The following is a 24,683-nucleotide window of genomic DNA, read 5'->3' as shown; positions in this document are numbered from 1 at the left end:
ATGAAAAGAATGCTCCACTAGAGATCCAGTCAGATGATGGTATTCTAAATGAATCTCCATCTGATGAAAATGTTTCAGTAACTACTGTTATGCCAGAGTACACAGCTCTGGCAGACTATACTCCTACTCTGGCCAAACCATTACCAATTCCAAATTCTGAGGAAATCATAGGTCTCCTACGTGCACAGTTTAAAGAATTAGTCAAGCAGATGAAAGGCAGAGAAGGAAAAAAATCACAGCAAAAGCTCTTCCGTATTGAATTTGGAAAGAGTGTGCAGACTTGCAAGGAAGTGAAACTGATGAAGCAGCTAATGCTTTCAGCTAACTCCGTTTGTCAGGTGAGAATAGGTGGGAGGGGAGTAGGGAGTGGTTTTCTCCTGTTTGATAAGTTCATCCTCACAAACGCCCATTTGTTTTTACTACAATTGCACGATGGGAGAGAACCGGTGATGCAGGATGTCACAGTCTCTTTCTCTTTTGAAGATATAGTGACGAGAGACCAGTTGGATTCAGTGCCAGTGAAACGTGACATTGTTGTCTTTGAAAAACTTACGGATGATTTGGGTTATCATGATTTGGCTTTGTTGGAGCTTGACCCTCTCCCTACCCAAAACTTACCTCCTGGGTTGTTAAGACATTTTGCACCCCCACCTCTGAGGGGTGGAATCTGTATTGTCGGACACCCCGATGGAGGAGTGAAAAAGTATGACCCATGCTTTATCATTCCAGTTGATGACCGCAAAAAGGTTTTAAATGACCGTTTGCAAGAGATTCAATTTCAGCTCATTAGTGGTCAATACTTTGACTTTGCACCCCTGGTTAGTCCAAGCCCTCCGTTAGCTTATCAGACGTTCTTCAACTATGGGTCATCTGGCTCACCTGTCTTTGATGAGCATTGTAATGTTGTTGCAATGCACACTGGGGGCTATGTCTATAAGACCCAGAGCCAGAAAGCTCAGCCCCAGAGTTTAATTGAGTATGCCCAACCTTTGTCTCACGTACTTCAGAGAATCCTCCTCCATATAGTGGAGAGAAAGAGGTTTGATGTACTTGAGGCATACCTCATTCACAAGAATGACAAATGTGTCCAAGTGGAGGAGACTGTGAAGATAACAGTGAAAAGAGAGAATCGTATGACATTTCAAAACATTCTTGAAACTTATGATGGAGACTCAGAGAAAATCAGGGAATTTACACAATTCTTCTTTCCACAAGAACATTTGGATTCGGTGCCCATGGAAACTGACTGAGTAGTTGTAATGACTGCATATACTGTTGCAGAACTCATAGGTGGCGCATACAGTACATAGGCTTTAGATTTGTATACGGGCATTTTTTCAGAACAATGCCTTTCAGGACACTGGTGTAGTGGTGTTTTTTTTAAGATATTCCTTCTACTGTTTTTTAGGTTGGGTTGCCTGATATCAGACTGAAGTCTAAAATTGTACTTGTACAGACAGCAGGGTTCCCTGTATGTTAGTTATTTTTCTCATACTACAGTATGTTTGCATCTTCATTTACTGTTCATAATCCACTCCAGTCAAATTAATATTGTTTTAAAATGGTTAAGACGAGTGAAGGTTTATAGAGTTGGAAAGGGCCATATAGTTGTATAAAGCTTCAAATTGTATGTAATAGCAAGTAAATGATATTCAAAACATAGAATTCATTTCTGCATGGGACATTTTCGGGCGCATGTGCGTGCGTGTGTGTGAGAGAGAGAAAGACACCTCTGTGAGTCCGACGGCATGCTTTGCGGACCACTTGGGGGTCCGCGGACCACCTGCCTATTAATAACATTAATTTTGTGCCCATTCCTGTACATCATTTTGTATTAATATATTCGAACGGGACACGTAGTTTTAATAAATCATACAATGCAAATGTTATCAAATTAAACTTGTATCTACTGTCTACAACTCTACACCATGTAAGCAAATATTTACTAAATGAGTTTAAATGTGCATTCTGTTATTATTAATTATTTTGTGCAATGAATTTGCATTGCAACATTGTCTACTTTAGTTTATCTTTAAACTATTCTTATCATTGGAAAAACTGAAGGAAGAGTTCAGATTGTTTTTGTTGTTTGCTTCTCTCACTAGCTCACAGGTAAGCTGAAAATAAATATAGGTTGAAAATTATGGTTTCAACTGGAAAACATCATTTTTGTTGTACGATGAATTGTTCAATGAAATATTAGTATCAACTATCTATGTAACACAGTATACTTTATACAGTTTAAAATCTACTCTTAATGGGATTAAAACAAATTCATAGTTGTGGACTCAAATGAGCAGTATTGAACACTGGCCCTGCCTGGCTACCCTTAAATTAGGCTACCGGTAACTACTGCTAATATTGACTTTCCTTATTTTCCCATTTCTTGAAAATGCTAATGATGCTAGCTTGTATTAAAAAATAATTACACCCACTTTATTAGACCTATAAACCTGTGATGTGACATTTCTGACATGCTTTAATTGTACTTGGTTGAGAAAATGTTTCAAGTATCTTAAAGAGGAGGTTTGATGGGGGTCTGTAATTGCTGAACTTGGACATCATGGAAAAACTCCCATTTCAAGAGATGCATTATGTTGGAAATACTGTTGAAGACCACCTTAATGAGTAGGTATAGGAACCGAGTCAAGACAGTGGAAATGGAAGATGTAGCTACAATCCTGCAAAGTTCTGAGATGTTCTAAGAATGTTCTCATGGTTGCAGATCCCAAAGTTTCCTGCAGAGGTCACCAGCAATTTCAGCTCTGATGGTTGTGATTTTATTGTTTCAAATGTTTAGGATGCATGGCTTAATAAGATGGCAATGGAATGAGGCAATTAAAATAGCAGCAGATATAGTAACAGATATACATAATATTTGTAAAGACAAATAACAATAACAGTATCACGTGTGAGACAGAAAACAGCAGATATCATATTTCAGAATGAACCATAGAACAGAAACTGCTCTCACTATGAAACCAAAGATCTTAGAGTTGCCTGAGACGTGCCCTTATTATGTTAAGAATAAAAGAGGAAATACAAACACGAACAGCTGTTGTACTGTCTGATAGGGAAGTGTCCCAGAATTCTGCTCTTTGTCTCTTTGAATTATTAGATTACCGGTATCAATATCTTGAAGGAAATGTGGATGTGTTAATTTGTCACACTATTTATGAAACCATGCATTCATAGCCAAACATTGTAAAATGTGATTCAGCTACGTCTGACTGGTTTCAACGTTGTCCTCCTCACCTACAGTAGCATCTGTTTAAACCATACAACAAACGTAGTGCCCCAAGTTACACAATAGCTCCGGGCACAAACAAAGAAGCTGGCCAATTATCTTATTTTCTTTGGCATAGATATGATGCCTCAACATTACACACGGCCCAAGTACTGTTTACTAAAATGGTAGCTCATTACCTTGTAAATAGCTGGGGGAAAGTGCATCAGCCACAATTAAGGTAGGTACAATAGTCAAAATGTTTGTTAAATATCTGTATTTATTGTTGTTGTTTGCCTGTTGTCTCTCCTATGGTTCCACATGAATACAGCATTGGATTGTGGACAGAATCTTATCCAACGGCAGCAAAACATTGAAAGTGTTGTGTCTGAGAGAATAAATCTCATCAATGGTGATCTGTAGCTCAAATGCTATATAAATAATGGACCTTGATATGAAAAGGGTTGAAACCCACTGGTAGCCTATATGGTATGAAGCATTATATAAATAAAAAAATAAAAAAAAATACAGTCCAGTCCAGTTTATTTTAGAGTATGAAGATATTTAACTGCCACCATTAAAGCCAATAATTAAAGCCGAATAATAATAACGTATAAAAAGGTTCAATAAGAGAGCACTTGTTTGTAGAGGAAGACATGTGAGACAGTACATCTTTCAGTTGTTATGCTTCCTGTTTGGTTTTTTACACCAGTTTCCTTTTCTCTAGTCTATCTGCTTGGTACTTATAGCCAACAAAATCATGCCTACAGAGAACTAATGTCTCAGTAAACATGGCCGGGCTGGAAAAGGAATCTAATCAAGCTCAATGATATTTTTACATGGATGTTTTGATACTTTTTAGCTTCCAAATGCAGTCATACATGCACTTATTTTTCCATTTGGTGCAAACCCCATAGGCATACAGAGATGTACAGTATACAGAGATGTGGAAAAGGTTGTGATATTTTTACTATAATTTATCACTCACACCCTCACACATGCATGCACACACACACACACACACACACACACACACACACACACACACACACACACACACACACACACACACACACACACACACACACACACACACACACACACGCACACCCCTCTCCTCAAACAGAGAGAGGGGAGGGTGGGGGGTGATATGATGCAATACATTCTGTACATGGCTGCTCATTACGTTTCATGGCAGTTAAATAATTGAAAATGACTCCAGTAAAATGTTACATAATTTATACAGTACTTGAGTGTAGTTAGTTACTTTCCACCAATGACTAAGCCTGTAGCAGCATTATCTGGTGAAAGTGACACAGACTGTGTTGTCCAGTCCAGGACCACCCTAGCCTGGTAAACCACCCTGGTCGCAGAAATCACATTTAATTTAAAGTTCAAATGAAATGTGATTTCCACGGCCAGGTGGGTTTAGCAGTCCAGGACCATACTGCTCCAACATGAGTCCATTCAGACCTGAGGCCGCTTCTACAAAATGTCTTCTAGTTCTCAAACTTTTTAGTGCCAACTTAAGGAGTAAGGACCACCAAAATACTATTGTATTTTGCTACAGACTCCAATCTGTAAATGTTTTGTGCCAAGGACCGCCAGAAGAGAAGATTTGTGTTGAAAACAAAAACATATTTTCCAAACACTTAGGTACTGTAGCCTATAGCCCTCAGATTTTGAGATAACTAAACGCAACCATGTATTTTCTTATCTTTAATGTCTCCCATTAATGAAATGGATTGCTGCAAACTTTTATTTGGGGGCAAATTTAGTTTTTTTGTCTATTCTTTGTTTAGAGTCGACCTATACCCAATCTTTGAAAAAGGCCAGTCCGAATAGGGCAATGGTATAAGAAAAAAGCCTATAAATTGAGAATGGTCACTCTTATCTTCATCAAATGTGCTGAGATATGAACCTGGTGTCTACCCTACATCACAAAAGAGTCTGAATGTAATTTAACTAAATAAATACTGAAATATAGTACTTTAAACATACATTTAGTTTAGGCGCCCAACATGTCTAGTTTTAGTCAACTAAAGTTTTTATTTTAGATTTTAGTCGACTAGTGTAAATGTAGTTGATTTAGTCGACTAAAATGCATTTGTGGGCCTCGATGCTGTCGTAATGACTGATTTTACACGTGCTGAAAATAGCCGCTCTCCAAGCTCACAACGCGTCGCAGCCCCCCCACCCTCCGATGAGCACTAAGAGAAACAATTTATGTTTACCGAGTTGTTACAGTATAGCTTGTTGATAACTTTTGATGCGTTTAAGTTAGGTATTGAAAAGGTCAAAAAGGTCCTTAAAATCGTCACTTCACTGTCACCCCCCCACCCTGCCCCCCCAAAAAAAGGAAACAAATTATAATGTTGGCAAAGCATATTTGTTTTTATGTAATATAATGTATGAATAAATGTGTTTTTCATTTCTTTCTTTAATACCTTGAAGAATGAGTTTTCATTGTGATACCAATAAATAATTAACATACAAACATATAATGAATGTGCTTCACAATGGAGACACTCTGAAATGATGGCACCAGTAAACACATCGATTACATTTATTTCATGCTCTTTTATTGTGGAGACTCAGTACAAGTCAGTGAGAGTTGAATCACGCATTCCACTCAACAAGGGCATGTTTATGTACGAAGTACACACACAGAAGGTAGGCCATCTGCAGAAGAACATGATAGGTCATACCATTCCTTTCCACCGTTTGTATACGCACAGTTTCTGTTTTCACCACCATTTGGATAACTACTATGCCACTTGGTATAGTTAACATCGGAGTCATCAGTCCACAACCATCCACCCTCGAAGAAGAGGTCGTGCAGTCCAATCCAGGTGGCTTCCTGCGATGGCTTATAGTTCTGGATCAGGGTACGGACAAAGGTGCTCTCCTCCTCACTGTGGATGGACACCAGGCTGGCATCTTCAGAGCGGCAGTTCTGCTCTGCATCGTTCCAGCTCGTCAGTGAAGGGAAGTACATGTAGCAGCAACCGTTGAAGTGGAACCAGAACAATGGACAGCTCCCACGCTCCAGCTTCAGCTCAGCAGAGGGACTGGCGTGCATGGTGCCTATGCGCACACGCACACGCACATGCACACGAACACACACACACACACACACACACACACACACACACACAAAATGTAGTGTCAAATTACAGTGATGCCATTATAGATGAACAATGTTTGTTTCCAGAAATAGAAATTATCATATCAGAAGAGGATGCAGGGAGTAGAGAGAGGTAGAGCAAGGAGAAAAGAAAACATATCTACAAATATACACTAAATCAACAGGTACAGTAAAAGAGGTTAGACATAAAGTTGCAACCATATGGCCATAGTGGTCCTCGAGGGTGTTCCAGGGGGTGCTGCGCAGGTGAAAATGGACCCTTACAGTTCTGTATCAGTTAAATCAACACTTCACAGTGATTGCATTTAGAGATAAAAGACTTATGTGAAGTGGGAGTCTGCGGGCTAATATACTGTATGTAAAACTGGGGTCTTTAAAACCCTATGGAAGCATATGAAACAATAATAAAAATAAAAACTATTCTATTACCTAGTGCCATGAAGCCCAGCAAGCACAGGAGTTGAGGACTTGAGCAGCATGTCAGCCTGAGGGTCTCGAGTCAGGGTCTCCTAGAAGGGTTGTGTGTTGCTGTCTGTGTGTCTTTTTATGTGCTCCATACGAGGGTGTTTTCACAGCTGGCATCATTTGATTGGCCATGATACATTAGCAGCTGTGGTGTTCACACCTTGCCATGATGATGTCAGGTGAAAACCTCATAATATGAGGTTTTCACCTGACATCATCATGGCAAGGTGTGAATCTTAATCGTGAAAAGCAACAATTTTGGACATATTATGTCCAAAATTGTTGCTTTTCACGATTAAGATTCTAATACAGCAATAATAGCAGATCTGCAATGTGAAATGGTTTGATCTTGTATTGTATATCTGCTATTTTTGCTACTCTTGTGTGACCGCTGTAGTGTGATGAAGGACGGTGTAAATTTATGGGAAAATGAAAAACAAAAACATGGAGATATGAGGATTCTACCCAACAGCCACACGCAGAATCCTCGCTTGACCCACCATTTCACACACACACACACGCACGCACGCACACACACACACACACACACACACACACGCACGCACGCACACACACACACACACACACACACACACACACACACACACACACACACACACACACACACACACACACACACACACACACACACACACACACACACACACACACGTGCGCACACACACAGCCTCAAAGAGAGAGGGAGAGAGGTGGTGGGGTGGTGATATGATGCAATACATTCTTCAACTGGAGTTTACTGTATTCATGTCACATTTAATACATTCTGGCCACCCTACATTGGCTGCCTGTCTCATATAGAATTGATTTTAAAATACTCTTAATCACGTTCAAGGCTAGGTCCGGCCTTGCTCCATCATACTTATCTGACCTACTCGACCCTTATACGAGCCAGCTCGCGAACTAAGATCATCCGGAACGGCCCTTCTTACCATAAAATCAGGCTGCAGAACAACTGTAGACGACCGGCTTTATTATTATTATTATTATAAAGTAATCATAAATATGTTTAATGTACTTTAATCATGTAGAGCCAAGTCAGTGAATTGAATGAGACAATGTATACTCACCACCACCACTATTGATGATATTCAGACCGCGGCCATGCCATCTTGCCAGCAAGGCGCTAACTAGGTGAAACTTCCCATTGACAGCCCATTCACCCAGAAAAGTCCCATCTGATTGTATTAAACGTCAAACTCACCAACAGCTGTGCAAAAAGCTTGAATTATCCTCTTTCTATCTGCAAAGTGTTTGTTTCATGAAAATCCACTGTAGACTTGTTAGCTGCTGTGATAGTGTGATAGGCTGCTGTGATAGGAGAAGGATATCAAATGGAACATAACCACCCTAAAGACTAATCATTGTGTGTATTCCTGCACTACCTGCATCGAGTAATCTTGGTACATAGAAACTGATTTATTGAAGACTCTGACTTACACATGTACACACATTTTGTTTTGTTTTGATCGCTGTAGTGCCTTTTGCTTTGGCAATGTAAATGTATGTTTTCTCATGCCAAAAAAATCCCTTTGAATTGAATTGAAATGAGTGAGTGAGTGAGTGAGTGAGTGAGTGAGAGTCAGTGAGTGAGTGAGTCAGTGAGTGAGTTAGGCCATCAGATTGACGGCAACCATTCCCCTGGGCCCTGTTATTTTCCTGACAGCACAGCGTCTACTAGCAACACCCTAATGCCCTATGCCCACAGCGACCATAAATAAACACGGTGGACTGGCCCTTTAGCATCCTCCAGTCCACTCCACCAATGGAAGGCATCGGTACAGATGTGCTGCGGAAACCAGCCCTGTCGTCGACCAATCAGCAACCGATGTTCCGTCGCCCCCCTCCCCTCTCCAGACAGACGGCAGCAGCGTTTTTTTAACGTTTCACTTCAGCACGACCCAACGTTCTTCTTTAATCTTTTCTGACTTGATACATTGTAACTTCTGCTGACACAGACAGACACAACCTCGGCCTGTTTCTATCGTATGTGTGATCTGTAATCGCCAATAAACCGGTTCGTTTATGATATTCGACCCAGCTACATTTCAATCTTGGAACGCGTTTCAGAGCTCTTGTCGATCGTGTGCAGACATGGGTGAGTAGTTGTTTTTGTTGCCATCATTATTTGTGCTTAGTGGCGTTTTCGGACTCGCCGGGCGACCTAGAACAACGGTTCGGTAAAACGGTTGTGTTTAATACATCGGGACGTTTAGTTTAGTAGGTAACGGTTTTTTTTCCAGTGTTGCGACCTGGTGATAGCTGCCTGCCTGCCTGTCGTGTCGTTCACCTGGCTGCTGGTGGCTGCCTGCATTCCTGCTGTCAGTCTGGGCCGCTGCCTAGAGCTTTGTTTAGTATCATCCATCATCCAGATGTTTACGGTAGACTCTGATAACAGAGGGTAAAAATTTAACCACATTTCGACCCTTTTTAGGGGCATTTGGTTAGGGTCCATTTGACTCCATTTATTTACATCATGCGTACCATCCGAGCGTTAACACATTTAAGACAGAGGAGCCGGGAGGAGAACTTTACTGTGTATCAATTTCCTATGGCCAGATGTTCGAAGGTGTTATATAGGAGCTTTGTCTGAGCGTTGTCTAGCTAGGCATCACCCACAGCCAGATGTTAAAGGTATTATAGAGAAGCTTTGTTTAGCATCACCCACAGACAGATGTTAAAGGAATTAGATGAGCCTGCAGGCTTGCATAATAATTCCTGTACACACACACACACACACACACACACACACACACACACACACACACACACACACACACACACACACACACACACACACACAATGTGACCCAAAGGGTTCCTATACTTGTATTATGATATTTATGGATGGACACTACATGCACAACGTACTGTGCTCTCTCACCAAACGTAGTCAAGGGTCCTATGTAGTAGCAGCTGAATATAAATACATACACATCCATATCTTTAGTGCGTTCTAATTTAACAGACTGGCAGACTGGCTTATCTCAGATCAACACACGCTGTAGCCTTATCTAGGTCAATTCCTAGTTTCATCAGAGCACACAGAAATACCACTTCACGATGCAAGTAGTTGTGTAACTTACTCTGTTGGAAGAATATGCTACTTGGCCCCACGGCAAGTCTCGCTCCATGTGGCACATACATTACCATTACATACGTTTACAAATGAAATCTCTGCATGTGTTTAATATCTGACTGCAGCTCCTGGCTATCAGCAGATTTAGTGTCAAGCGGTAGTTTCCCCAAACCCATGACTGTGCTGTGCTTGGTTCCAGATGCAATACGTTATGTTTGACATCAGTACTGTAGGATGCATGAGCTACTGCTACTCCAGCCAGTTGCAGAGGAGCGGTTACCTCTCCAAAGTAAACACACACAAATGTCTGCCATATGCCTGGCTATCTTCCCACCCAATGCACAGAAAATAATACTTGCACGATGCAGTGCAGGGGTGCAACGGTTAATCAAATTTAACTCATCTATTTTAATGTATTCTTTTTTTAATGGGGGGGTGTAATTGTAGGCAAACATTTTCACAAAAGTTCAAATATAGCAGACATATTGTAATGTTGTAGAATGGCTATTTTTGTGTGACACCATTGTATGTCTTAAGTATAATGGTTTAAGATGGGTGAGCAGATAGTCTGGGTAGTGACAGGTACTACTGTTTTAAGTATAATGGTTTAATATGTGTGAGCAGATAGTCTGGGTAGTGACAGGTACTGCTGGGTACTGTGTAATTCTCTTCAATGATAGTTCTGTAAGTAGTACAAAATACAAATGCATCATAGTTAAGACGATATTTAACTGACTATAAATACTGGTAGGATTTACCAATGTTGCTGGTAGAAGCATGTGGGAAACAGCCTTCATGCTGCAGATTGCAGAAGTGAATGCGGGAAGTTGCAGCGTGGCTCAGTGAACTGAAACATGATCTTAAAACCGTTTGCCTCGCGTTCGAGCGCGGTCTAGACTGTCACTGAAAACGAAAACACAGTGAGGTAGCAATTAGTGGCTTTGCATACACAGTGTGAGTGTGTCCGAGTCAACGTTGAAACACCCCAGCCGTTTGTGTCTGTGTAAAAAATAATTGCTTATAAGAATGCAGTATTACTGGACAGCCTTCAGTCTTGACTGTGTGGAAGATAATAAATTCTGCTTGCAATGCTGATATCAGCTCACTTATGCTATATTTAAATTTGCATTATTCCTCGCTCCACCTGTCATGTGTAACATTATTCCTCTGCTGTCTCATGTAGGTTTGATAGGTGAGCCGTGGAGCCTAGAAGGCAAGGACGAACCCCAAGGCTGAGGCCTCAGGAGGAGGGTGAACAATCCCCCCGGGCCCCACTATCTGGTTCACACTGTGTTCTCGACACAACCTTTTGTCTGCATACCACAGGCCCCACCCTCGCTGTCTTTTCTCTGTGGACCTCTCCTGGGCCGTCAGTAGACATAAGACATCGCTCTCCACCGGTCGATTTAGAATTCAGTCCTCTATCGTATCGGTGTTCTCCATGGAAATACCGATGTCGATCTGAGCCGACCGCACCCCGACCATGAGGAATAGCAGGTGGACCTTGCTGCTGGGCTGTGTCCTGCTCTGCTCCGTGTCTCTCCTGTACCTGGGCATGAGTGGTGTGGAGTGTCCGCCCAAAAGCGGGCACCACCGCGGCTGGGCCGAGTTAGGACCGGGCTCGGCCAACCAGAGCCTGTCGTCGAGTGGCCTCCTCGTCCCCCCCGAGGACACGCCTCTCATCTTCATCGGTGGCTTCCCCCGCAGCGGCACCACGCTGATGCGGGCCATGCTGGACGCGCACGGCGCCGTGCGCTGCGGCGAGGAGACCCGCGTCATCCCTCGGCTGCTGGGCATGCGGGCCACCTGGAGCCGCTCGGCCAAGGAGAGGCTGCGCCTGGACGAGGCCGGAGTCACGGACCAGGTGTTGGATTCGGCCGTGCGGGCCTTCTTGTTGGAGGTGAGATGAAATTCACAGCTGTTATTATGCAAACGTGTGGCAGAGAGATTCCCTGACAAAGACAAAAGAACAAAGAATTCAACGATCAATCAGTAATGAAATAAAGGGGTCAGAGCCAGACTCTACATAAAAGGTGGTGCCGTGGTGGTTGTGCTTTAATACATGAGCGGACAGGGGAGATGTTTTCAACAGTGCTAAACCCCTTTTCCCTAAACGTCTGTTTGTTTGGCCGAGCAGTAAACTGACCCATTGAACCTCTAACTGGTTGCCTCCACCGTTTACACATTGTGAAGCAGACCATTTGCCATTCCTAAAACGGTTACATTGGAAAGCCTTGTATTGTATATAATTTCAACAAGATCTTTATCACGTTGTCGCATTTATTGATGAATTATACTGTATATATTTTCATATTTAATGGACAGCCTTTATATAGAGCCTTTCTATTCAACATGACCATTAAAAGATATGTGTACCTCACAGTCATCCGGAGCAGATTGTGGTTCAGTGTGTCGGTCAAGGTCACTTTGGTGCGATGCCAGGAGGATCAAACAAACATGTCAAAGCCCTTCAACAGTGTACAAGTGTCACAGGATGGATTAACAGCCGCAACACCCAGAAAAACAAAACAAAAACACAGACAAAAACAAGAATTGATGACAGTCATAATTATCAGCTGCGTTATTATATCTGCAGACTTGTGGGTGAAATAATTGTGGGTTGTTGTTACAACTTACTGGCTGTGGGGCAGCGGTGGCAGAACGGTTTGCGGAGCGGTCTTGATCGGAAGGTCGCTAGTTCGTATCCCCGGACCGGCACGTTAAAATTACCACTGCTGAAGTGCCCTTGAACAAGGCATTGAACCCCTACCATGAAATGGGCTATGAGCAGGGCCTGGCTGTAAACAAGTTCTTGAGCTTAGTCCAGTTACCCTGGGACAAACATAGTAACTTTCTTTCTTTTTTCTTTTGCAATGCTATCCCATTGGCTGAGAGGTTGGCTAGAGGCAAAAGGTGTCTGGTTGGCTAGAGACGAGGCAGCCAATCAGAAAGACAGCCAATGAAAGGATAAGTTGCCACTAGGTGACTACGGCAGCCAATGAAATGATAGGTTCCCACTACCAGCTTCGCAGCTGGTAAAAATAAAATAAATCATGGTACATACAGTATGACAATACAGAACAGGACCACAGACGGCACCAACCACTTTCCAGGCAGTCTTGCATTCGGAGGCCTTCTGATTCCGAGACGCCTGCTCTACCTAATATGCCCACTGCCCTCCTGAGCCCTAGGTCTTATTCGCAGCACTCCTTTTTTTTATTGTTGCTCTGTGCTTTGTGTATCATATTCTCTGTATGACGTTGTGTATTCCAGATCATAGTGGGTCACGGGGAACCTGCAGCTCGTCTTTGTAACAAGGACCCATTCGCCCTCAAGTCCCTTGCTTACCTCGCACGCATCTTCCCCAAGGCCAAATTTGTCCTCATGCTGCGAGACGGGCGAGCGACTGTCCATTCCATGATCTCACGAAAGGTGCGTTCGGGGGAGTTCCTCAGGGCTGAGAAAGAATCTGTGTTTTCAATGGATCCAATGTAATGTCATTATTTACAGTAGTCACAATCTAACAGACGGACCACTTTAAAAAATGTATAATAAATAGCTGATCTACATGATGCAACACATTGTGAGATCATTTTTGGTACTTTTGACACTTAAAATAACAGGAGAGACAAGGTGGTAACAGCATAAAATATTCTCTAGCACTGGAATTGATTTACAAAATGTTCCCCAATATAACAGACGGTTTATCTTTTGTAAACCCCACCCCTCACAATGTAACTTCAACATGAACAGGGGTGAACATTTCTCTGGTGCTTGATGGCAAGGTCGGCCTCAGGCATTGTAGATATGCTGTAGTCATGTTCATGGCAGTTAAAGAGTAGGCCAGGGAGCAAAGACATCTTATATAGAATATACATATAATAGATATATAGAATATATATATATTTGTTTTTATTCATCACAGAAACTATACGATTATGTAATATGGCATCATGAATAAAAATAAAATAAACAAAAACAAGATGCATGTACATACACAACTTAAAACGAACCCAACAAAGGATCAAGAAAGAAAAAAAGAAAAGCTAAAGCAACCCCTCCCAGGACCAACGATGTCACAAAAAGCAGGGTATACCGTCCCACTGTGTAAGGACAGCCTGAATCATACAGTATCCATAAGTTTGTCTGCAATGCTAGACCATATATGTTAACATTTTCCTCGCTCACTCCATGTAATCTGGCAGTTGACATTTCTAGATCTACTACATTTTATTTAAAAATGTTAGAGCCCATTGGCGAAAGTTTGAGGTTTCCACCACATAGCAACCATCTTCTTAGCTATCAACAGAAGCAAAGAAGATGCGTCTGTTGTTTAGGTGTAGCTGGGTCACATAATTTAAAATAAATAAAGATGGAGAAGGTGCAATATTATCTATTAAAGTAATGAATTATAACGTATATCTAAACAACACTATTTCCCTCCATTCCTCTCCTTGTGCAGGTAACTATCTCGGGCTTTGACCTGAACAGCTACAGAGACTGCCTGACCAAGTGGAGCGGTGCGGTGGAGGCCATGTTCAGCCAGTGCCAGGGGGGGGCGTCGGAGGGCCGCTGTCTGCCCGTGCGCTACGAGCAGCTGGTGCTGCACCCCGAGGAGGAGATGCGCAAGCTGCTGCACTTCCTGGACCTGCCCTGGGACACGGCTGTGCTGCACCACCAAGACCTCATCGGGAAGGCTGGAGGAGTGTCCCTGTCCAAGTGAGTGAGTGTGCATGCACAGAGGCGTCTGGGAGAAATGCGAGGCCCTGTGCGATATGTCGGGGGGGGGTGGGGGGGGGGGGGGGGACAATGTAACAAATTTTTTGAATTAATTAATTAATACTTACTTTTGCCTTCACTTTCCTACAAATATTATGCCAGGTTCTCATCTCCAATGAGTAAGGGGGGGGGGGGGAACAATGTGCGCACACACATTTTTTGAATTAATTAATTAATACTTACTTTTACCTTCACTTTCATACAAATATTATGCCAGGTTCTCATCTCCAATGAGTAAGAAATTGACATGCACTGCCCAATTTAGCAGCTTAACAGTGTGACTGCAGAGATTGTAGAATTACTATTTTTGCGTTTTCTATTTTCAAACTTTTAATGACGTTTTTCAAATTTATTAGAATTGAGTTTGTCCCTTTGAACAAAATACCAGTAATCCATAGTCTAGGAAACTCCAAAATCGGGACGGGCACCAAATCCAAAAATCTGGCATCGGTCACGCTCTAATTAGTTAGTTAGTTAGTCTAAGGTCACATTCATACCAGAGAGCTTTGCTGCGATTAAAACGAATCCTGCTGCGTATTGTCAGAAAGTGCGCTTCGTTTGGCAGGTGTGAAGGCTCATTCGAATCCTAATGCGCAGCAAATAACCGCATTTTACTCCGCCCAAAAACGTGGGTTTTGCTTCGCTTCGAATCGCACTTGACTACGATTCGGTGCAGGTGTGAATGCAATCCGCAGTAAATAAAGGAAATGAAGCAAACATAATGTGGCTGGTGAGGAGCTGAACACAGTTGGAGACGGAGAAGGCATATTTTACGCAGCACAAAGATGTCCCGTTACTGTGGATAGACGTGGTCGAATAAGGAGACTGAAGCCCTGATCGAAATGAGGACGTGTACATTAATCAATTGCTTAAGAAAACACATAAAAACACTGCAGTGTATTATAGCCTACATAATATTCTGTCTGTCTGTCTGTGCGTGCCGTAAACATGGAGTGCTGTCACTGTGTGGGACTGGGGAGTTATATCAGTGCGCTCATGCAGCGCTGTGCTGCATGCCCAAAAGAACAGTGTGTGGCGGCTGCGTGCGTAGAGAGAGAGAGAGGGGGGGGGGGTCCCAGACGGCACGACACATGCACGTTATGAGTGTAATTTCATCACCATAGATTTCACTGTGTAGGCTATAGTTTATGAATGGAACACATTGATAAAGGTCCCCCCTGCTGCGTTTCCAATTGCTGCGAATGACAGTGTGAAGGCAAACCGCAGCCAATTAAATATGCAAGAATCCCAATTTCCCCGCCCATACGGATCTGAGTCTACCGAAGTATTAGGTGAGAATCTGACCTTAGTGTATGAGCACATGTAATTGCAGCATTTATATTCGTATTTATTTGTGCCAATGAGTGTTTATTTACACAGTATGTAATACATAAATTCAAATTGTATATACTGCAACTGGCTCCAGTAAATAATCAGCCTCCTTAAACGGTTAGGAGTTTGGTTGAAGAAGCCATGTATTTCAGGATATAAGCAAGGTGTCAGTTAGTAACACACACACACACACACACACACACACACACCTGTTGCTTGAATGAAGACACACTACATGGTGTAAACGCAATACGTAACTCATCTTACATCAGACTTTGTATGGTAAGTGTATATTGTATGCAGTCATAATACAGTCATTGTGTGCTTACACTTTTAGTCGTGGTGGGTGTCTGAGAACCAGCCAGCGTCTCTGGCTCTGGCATCTGTCATTACAGAGGTTAAAATTACGTGTCTCTCTCCCACGCAAACGGGAATCTACAGTAGGTTTGTGTTTGCCTTTGCCCAAATTGGGTCTGGGATCGAATGCCTCTATATCCAAACTCACAGGCCATGCCAAGTGACACCAGGGGGAAAAAACTTTCAGATCGGCTATTTTCGAATAGCTGACAAAATAGAGCTTAAGGTAGTTAAAACATTTTGGATGATCCAGTTTCAATTGATGATTTTCAATTGATGTTCTTATTGACGAATGCTAATACATGACATGTATGTGTACATATCTGTCGAAAGATAAGAGCTTATTGTCTCCACCAGGCCGAAGGCATGTGGGGAGAGTATGTTTTGCACTCCGTCCGTCCGTTTGTGTGTCCGTCCGTCCGTCCGTCCGTGTGTCCGTGACAGGCTAATCTCGGACACCGTTAACCCGGTCGATGCCAAATTTTGCACACACACTCCCTGGATGCCAACGATGAACCTCTGCCCCAAACTTTCCAGAACGGCCTGTTATAGCGCCACCAAGAGGCCGCTTTGTGCAAAAACTTCACCGTTAACCCGGTCGATGCCAAATTTTGCACACACACTCCCTGGATGCCAACGATGAACCTCTGCCCCAAACTTTCCACAACGGCCTGTTATAGCGCCACCAAGAGGCCGCTTTGTGCAAAACAAGTTTTTGCACAGTACACCTACAGATTTTGTCCAAACATCACGCAAATTGGTACACAGTCTCTCTAGAGCCATTCAACGAAACGGGTCTTTCAGATTTATCACACTCCATCCTGATTGGTTAAGATTGGCTTCCAAAGTTCACAGGAGTGCTCAGTTTCAAACAAAATGCTGCAAATCATGAACACATCGCGTGATTTCCGTGAAATTGTGCACCCACATTCCCACTAGGCCGAGGACGAAATGCCACATGAACAATTTCAACTCGGCCTCAAGGTGGCGCTATAACTGGCCAAAAAGTGTTTTTACCTCTAACTGCACGGATCTGTGGATAACCTGGTGGAGACCTGTGCCCGGAAGGGCACTTTTTCTAGTTTCCCTTGTGTGTTTGTAAAGTAAAATGTCTGACACCAACAATGTTAGAGCCATTTTCTATTTATGATGATTTGTATTTATTGTCTCCACCAGGCCGAAGGCATGTGGGGAGAGTATGTTTTGCACTCCGTCCGTCCGTGTGTCCGTCCGTGTGTCCGTCCGTCCGTCCGTGTGTCCGTGAGCAGCTAATCTCAGCCACCGTTAACCCGGTCGATGCCAAATTTTGCACACACACTCCCTGGATGCCAACGATGAACCTCTGCCCCAAACTTTCCAGAACGGCCTGTTATAGCGCCACCAGGAGGCCGCTTTGTGCAAAACAAGTTTTTGCACAGTACACCTACAGATTTTGTCCAAACATCACGCAAATTGGTACACAGTCTCTCTAGAGCCATTCAACGAAACCGGTCTTTCACATTTCTCACACTCCATCCTGATTGGTTAAAGGGATTGTGACATTTAAAACACATTTTTGTAGATTTTTTGGCTTTTTTGGCTTTTCTTGACATCAATTTCACCAAAAAAAAAACGAAGTTTGAACATTCAGTGTATTCTCTGCTGTCTGGACTTTTGTGAATAATTATGCAAAAATGTCTCATCTGGTTGGACGGCAGAGATATACGTAGATCTCCGCTAAACCTCCGCCCCCTCCACTCTGCTCCCTGCCTAGTGCCTACCCTCTCTTCTCCACTTCCTCATTGTGATCGCGACTTTGTTTCTTTGTAATACTTACTATGGCTTCTAGAGAAAAATCAATCTGCTCTGTTGTTGGCTGTGTCAATCAACACAAGTCCTTACACTGGATACCAACTGGCCTAGATGACTCTTTTATTTTTGACGATGACGTTCCTACCAATTTGTCAAAGTAGCGCATCTTGGGTTGACAGGAAAGGGGGAATTACCGACATCTACAGGCTAAAATAATGTGTTTTTCCATGGCTTCTCAGGATGAAATTTACACATGCACAAAAACCCCTTTCAAGAAATACTGGAGTGGAGTTGAGTGTTCAAACTTTTTAGACACGTTTGAAGGACCATGGCCAAGACTTTTAATGTTTATAAAATTATGTTATAAATCATGTCATAATACCTTTAAGATTGGCTTCCAAAGTTCACAGGAGTGCTCAGTTTCAAACAAAATGCTGCAAATCATGAACACATCGCGTGATTTCCGTGAAATTGTGCACCCACATTCCCACTAGGCCGAGGACAAAATGCCACATGAACAATTTCAACTCAGACTCAAGGTGGCGCTATAACTGGCCCAAAAGTGTTTTTACCTCTAACTGCACGGATCTGTGGATAACTTTGTATGCCAACTCCCTAGAGGCCAAGGAAAAACCTTTGCCTGGAATTTTTCACATCTGCTCTTTATAGCGCCACCAGGAGGCCGACATATGTAAAACACATTTTCTAATTTATTACTCCTTCAAATTTTATCCAAATTTCACGAAAATCGGTATACACTATCTCCATAGTCATGTGATCAACACGGAGCGGCACCATTTCCCATCTTCCATCCTGATTGGCTAAGATTGGCTTCCAAAGCTCACACGATTCGTCCATTTCGAAAAAAGGCCACAAATCACAAACACAGTGTGCAATTTCCGTTAAATTATACACGCACATTTTCACTAGGCCGAGGACGACATGCCACAATTTTTTCCTCAAAATCAGCCTCACGGTGGCGCTATAACAGGCCAATTCCTGTTTTTACCTATAACTGCATCGATCTGTATACAACTTATGTATGCACACATGGAAAAACATTGTACCAGCATCCCTCCAACACGAACCTCCGGCCCAAATCTTCCTCAACAGCCTGTTATAGCGCCACCATGAGGCCACAACCTGACCTGCCCTGGTGGAGACCTGTGCCGATTGGCACTTTGTCTAGTTATGGTTATTATTGCCTTCTTTATGAATTGAAAGAAAGGCCACGATAAACGATATTGGCACATGTGGATGTCTTCGGAGAATAAAGCTGGGTGTGATTCTGTGACTTCCGTCTTTGCGGTGCAGTGTTAATTTGGACAGCAAATATGTATTTGGTCAAGTCATACAGTAATATTTTTGGAATAAAATTCCACTTTAGTTTTAGTCGTATTTTAGTCATCTGAAATGTTTTAGTTTTAGTCTAGTTATAGTTGACTAATGCAGTAAAGGATTTTAGTCAACTAGATCCACAGTTAATTTAGTCAACTAAAATGCATTTTGTCAGGTTGTTATAACGTCGTAATGCCTTATTCTTAGCTGTGTGCCGACAATAGCAGATCTACAAGCTAACAACGCATCGCAGTCGCACTGTGATCTTGTAGTTTTTCTAATTTTCTTTCTTTTTTATGTTTTTTTTGTGGCTTTCGCCTTTTATTTTATATTTTCTTTATGGAGGGACAGACAGCATAGTAGGCTGATGGGGGTTGACATGCCGTAAAGGCCGTTGGGATCGGGAGTCGAACCCACGTCACACTGCCAGACGGGATTACTAGCCAAGATGCCTGGACCGCTGAGCCACGGCCCAGGCCATATATTGACTATTTTCGTAGCGTGACACTGACACCCGCACACAACCAAGCATAACGTGATTTGTCTTAGTTCCACTGGATCGCTTCTCCCAACATTTTCGTCTAGTTTTTATTTATCGATGGAATTGTCAGTACATTTTATCATAGTCGTCATAGCCTCATGTTTTATTTAGGTTTTTACTTTGTTTTCGTCAGTGAAAAAAGTAGTCGACCAACATTTTTCGACGTCCTTTCAGTCGACGGACACTAACGGTGTAATGTGGTGTGCACTGCAGGGTGGAGCGCTCCACAGACCAGGTGATGAGACCGGTCAACACGGACGCCCTGGCTAAGTGGGTGGGCCACATCCCGCCTGACGTGCTCAACGACATGGCCGACATCGCCCCCATGCTGGCTCGACTGGGCTACGACCCCGTGGCCAACCCTCCCGACTACACCAAACCCCAGCCCATCCTCAACCCCATGTTCAACTACTCGCAGGTCAGAGACAACTTTTGCTCAAACTAGCAGTACTACTGACACCACGCCTGTTGTGGGAGGTCTGTGGTACAAAGTACCTTATTGAGCCATGACGGCCATCAGGGGAGACAACAGAGAAGTGTTTACCAAACTTTACTTTTGAGACTTTGTTCCCTAACAGCAGTGGTGGGAAAAACTCAAATGTTTTACTTACAGTAAGTAAAAGTATCAATACTGCATAAAGATACTCTATACAGTAAGTAAACGTCTGGAATTCAACATTTACTTGAGTAAAAGTACAAAAGTATTTGCTTCAAAAAGTAAAAGTACTTATTGTGCTAATTTAAAGTTTTCAAATGTATTATACACTTTTGAAAATGGCAGATTTACAAGCTCACAATGCGTCGCGATGCGACACATTGTTAGCTTGTAGATCGGCTATTTTCAAATTACTGAAATATATATAGGTTATATAAAGTGGTTACTGTATGTTTTGTAATAATAATCCAAATCTACAAATTAACTAGTAACTAAAGTTTTCAAATAATTGTAGTGGAGTAAAATTACAATATTTGGATCCGAGATGTAGTGGAGTAGAAGTAAAAGTATTGGAAATTGGAAATACTCAAGTAAAGTACAAATACCCCAAAATTGTACTTAAGTACAGTACTTAAGTACAAATACCCCAAAATTGTACTTAAGTACAGTACTTAAGTAAATGTGCTTAGTTACTTCTACACCACCAAACGGTCCCAATCCAAACTGTACATGTAATTTCAGAGACGGATTGTTTTGATCTGTTACAAAAAACAAAACAAAAACTGAGGGCCTCTAGTCTGAAGTTGGAAAACTTTAATGTTTATCGGCAATGCAATTGATGGCTTCACCAGTTTGAACAGTTCAATTTAATTCACTCCATTTATTTGTATCATAGAGCCAATTCACAACATGTTTAGACAGAGCCATGTTACCTCAGGCAGAACCAAGCTCTAGGGCAGGCGACCATCTGCCTTGACCGTGGCTGTGGGAAAGACAGATGAATCGGTACAAATGGGCGCTAACGGACTAAAAAGGAAAAGGTGTGCCTAATGAAAAGGGACAACCCACCACAAGAACACTGGCTTTTATTGCATTTAATTTCTCCAAGTCGGTCTGTGTGATTCTCCAAATGAAGAGGAATCTCGATCTAATTTCTTTGCCAGGTAGATATGGCATTTATGGACACTTAATACTGACACACCCATGAACTTGTTTTTCAAGTTCGTCACATGAAACAACGTGAGATGGCAAATAAGATGGCACAGAAGTACATATCCTGGCCAGAAAGGAAAATAGAGCATTTTTTATATCACCCAGTCTGGTTATCGATTTTTATTTGGTGTCCCTATTTTGCACACATCTATACACGTTGCCTGTACATTGGCAATTTTCACAATTTGTTGTACAATGAAGTAAGTATACAGCTTCAGTTGTTAAGATCCCCCCCCCCCCTCTTATTTTTTTTGCAGATCAAACCCTGAATGTAATGCATTGCAATGATCCCAGTAATGACAGCAACCGATGTCTTCCCTCTCCTCAGAGTCCGAGAGCAACAGAAGCCCCACATCCCAGCTAAGAAACCAGCAGCTCTGCCGGGAACGTGCTGGAATGGCCTTCAGCTAAATCCTATATTGCTTAATATTCTCTGACTGCCAGCTCACCCTTACAAGAGGATTTTGAAGTGTTCCACGCTGGATTTGTTTTTGTCATTAGTCATAGCTATACTTGGTTTCATGTCATGTCACACTAGTAGGTTTGTGTTCATCAGCAGGAGGCCTCTGGCTGTGCGATACATTAGCTGGTCTTAACCCTTCAAGACCTGAGGCCGATTCTACAAATGCCTTCTAAATCAATAGTTCTCACATGTACAAGCTCGCAGTGCGGCATTAAGTGACGCGCTGCAAGCTTGTATATCTGCTGATTTTAAATAGGCAACACTAACATCTAAAATGACCCGGTTTTGATGGCTTTAAGCAGGCAGAATACTCCAGTCCAAACAACGTCACATTTTTTCAGCTGCAGCAGGTCTTGCTGAACCAAAAAATAAATAAATAACTTGACTTACAGAATGGGACGAAAGTTCTCTGGCATTCTATTTTATAATCTAATTGAACTACCTCTGGTGTTTGAACAACATTTAAAAAGTGTGTCACACATTTCTCGTATATAAAATCAATTTTTTTATTGAAAATAGCTGATTTTTACAAGCTCACATGTAAACTAAACATTTTTGAAGCACGCAAACTGGGCTTCTATCTATACTCACTGCAGCTCCACTCTGGGTTCTGAATGTATACAGTGACAGAACTGTTAGTTTTTTTAACCATGGAACTGTTTGTTTTACATAACCTCCTACACATCATTTGTCTCAGAGGTTTGTACTCCTAACCTCCCCAGAGAACCCTATCTTCTAACCAGTCCATGGTACGTTGCTGTTAGATTGTAGAAAGAAAACAATACTGAATGACAAGCAAATTGTGTGTCTGACCAATCACACAAGTTGTTCACATTGGTGCCTCTGCGGCGATGTTTGGCTACAGCTAGACAATCTTGGCGGCGCAAGAAATGCTGAAATGACCTTCTGCAGGACAACATGTTTGTTTGTTTTTCTCAGCATTGCTGAGTCAGCAATGATACGATATGTCATTTTGTTCTCATTGACATGCTGAAGCTGAAAAACGTTTGACTTGGCTAGTTTGGAGTATGCTGCAAGGCTTCAGTCCTTGGACGACTCCTGCTCAGGGAAGTTACTTCTTACTTGTTCCAACAATCAATGTTACATCCTATTCAACTTTTCGTCTTGGTTTTTCTCTCTCAAACAAAGTGTATCTGAAAGTATTTGAACGTGAGCGTAATGTGATCAATTCACCACCATTATGAATGTGCTTTTAGACCGTTGGTACTATCTAACAGGGCGGTAACTGTTCAGAGTATGACTGTATATTTTTGAAGACGTATGTTTATTTTCTTAATAAATTATTTTGTTGTCGATCATTCATTAAAGAATTTGACATTGCTTGTACTATGACTGTAAGACTTTTATATTAATCAAAATAAACCCATTTCATTCACTTGTGTATTGGGTATTAAAAATAATCATATCAAAATATTTTAAATTGTAAAACCTTGTTTTAAATCACTGAAGGATGTTTGAATTTAGCTTTTAGAAGATTTTACCAGCATATTGCAATTGTTGTAATTAACCCATCCTTCATTCATTCCCTTGGAGATGTGTAGCCACTAGCCAGCCACCCCTTCAAAAAGAAAGTTAGATATCTTTTGAATAGGTCAACATGGTGTTCACTGTACTGTACAGTACAATATAATACAATGCATTATTGCCCATCACTGTTGCATCAAATTGAAATGATTTGAGCATTAACATCAATGGCAATGTTTTGGGCATCCAGTGATATACAGTGAAATGGCAATACGTTTTAGCCAAACTATAGAGTTAATATGAATCTGTCAATATATTTGATTGAGTCTTAGTGAGGCAACATTAACCGTTCAGACAACTATTTGTGACTTTCTGTACTTTCTGATGCCTAGTGATTTCAGCTCCATACATGCTTGAGTTATAGATCTCTAGATGCTAACCTATATTTCCGTGGATTTCATTCAGGTTCTTCTGAGGATGATTCTAATCCTGTGAGGAGATAGAAACTGTTCAGTAACGAATGTGATCATAGAGACCAACCTAGTAACGGTACGTACTTGTATCATGGGACCAGATTGGTGTTTGCTGTATGATAATGCTTTGACATTGCATTCCCATAGTCTCCATTCTGTAGGCCTATACCTGCGCCATTGCTCTCCATGGATCACCAGACGGGTTGGTTGACTCCAGTCACTCCAGTATATGGACTCTCCACAGTAAATGACCACCCTGGACCTCACCTGAAGCTCATAGGTGGAGTTACCGGAGGGCAGGTTGGTACAGTAACTCGGTCTCTCCATGCTGAATCTAGAACTCTGAACACAAGGAGCAAAGATAGCATGGTTGGACTGGAATTAAAGCAATGCAGGAGTATTTCACTAGTAAAATGTTATAAATGAATCGATGAAAAAGATAATTGTCAAGAAAAAAATATAACCGAAGACAATTGCTTACCGGTATGTGATTCTGATATATGCTTTGTAAAATTCTAGCCTTTGGTTATTTTCTTTGAT

At 42.0% G+C, this 24,683-nt stretch overlaps 2 protein-coding genes across 3 annotated transcripts; both read left to right on the top strand.

Moving 5' to 3' along the window:
* Nucleotides 1-299: 299 nt before the first annotated feature.
* Nucleotides 300-2,769, top strand: LOC310854930 (uncharacterized protein; the record flags this gene model as incomplete). Its single annotated transcript, XM_083759694.1, has 3 exons — nucleotides 300-525; nucleotides 841-966; nucleotides 2,726-2,769. The coding sequence occupies 3 exons, from the start codon at nucleotides 300-302 to the stop codon at nucleotides 2,767-2,769; spliced, it is 396 nt and encodes a 131-aa protein (XP_083615820.1).
* Nucleotides 2,770-8,736: 5,967 nt separating this feature from the next.
* Nucleotides 8,737-23,563, top strand: LOC310861461 (protein-tyrosine sulfotransferase 1-like). Of its 2 annotated transcripts, none has more exons than XM_083768901.1 (6): nucleotides 8,737-8,955; nucleotides 11,120-11,836; nucleotides 13,210-13,368; nucleotides 14,399-14,655; nucleotides 20,288-20,492; nucleotides 22,051-23,563. In XM_083768901.1, exons 2-6 carry the CDS (start codon nucleotides 11,420-11,422, stop codon nucleotides 22,084-22,086), a joined length of 1,074 nt encoding a protein of 357 aa, XP_083625027.1. In that variant the 5' UTR covers nucleotides 8,737-8,955; nucleotides 11,120-11,419; the 3' UTR covers nucleotides 22,087-23,563. The 2 variants fall into 2 exon arrangements, with proteins under 2 accessions (XP_083625027.1, XP_083625028.1); XM_083768902.1 differs by having other exon boundaries at nucleotides 21,980-23,563.
* Nucleotides 23,564-24,683: the final 1,120 nt, after the last annotated feature.

Source organism: Protomyctophum parallelum, assembly GCF_964188405.1.
Source record: "Protomyctophum parallelum genome assembly, chromosome: 1".
NCBI classification, from domain to species: Eukaryota; Metazoa; Chordata; class Actinopteri; order Myctophiformes; family Myctophidae; genus Protomyctophum; species Protomyctophum parallelum.
This window is presented reverse-complemented; position numbering and strand designations above follow the sequence as displayed.

Coding starts and splice junctions, on each gene's coding strand:
- LOC310861461 (XM_083768901.1), top strand. CDS start 11,420: ATGAGGAATAGCAGGTGGACCTTGCTGCTGGGCTGTGTCCTGCTCTGC. Junction 13,369..14,398: donor ATTCCATGATCTCACGAAAG/GTGCGTTCGGGG, acceptor CTCCTTGTGCAG/GTAACTATCTCGGGCTTTGA. Junction 14,656..20,287: donor GGAGGAGTGTCCCTGTCCAA/GTGAGTGAGTGT, acceptor TGTGCACTGCAG/GGTGGAGCGCTCCACAGACC.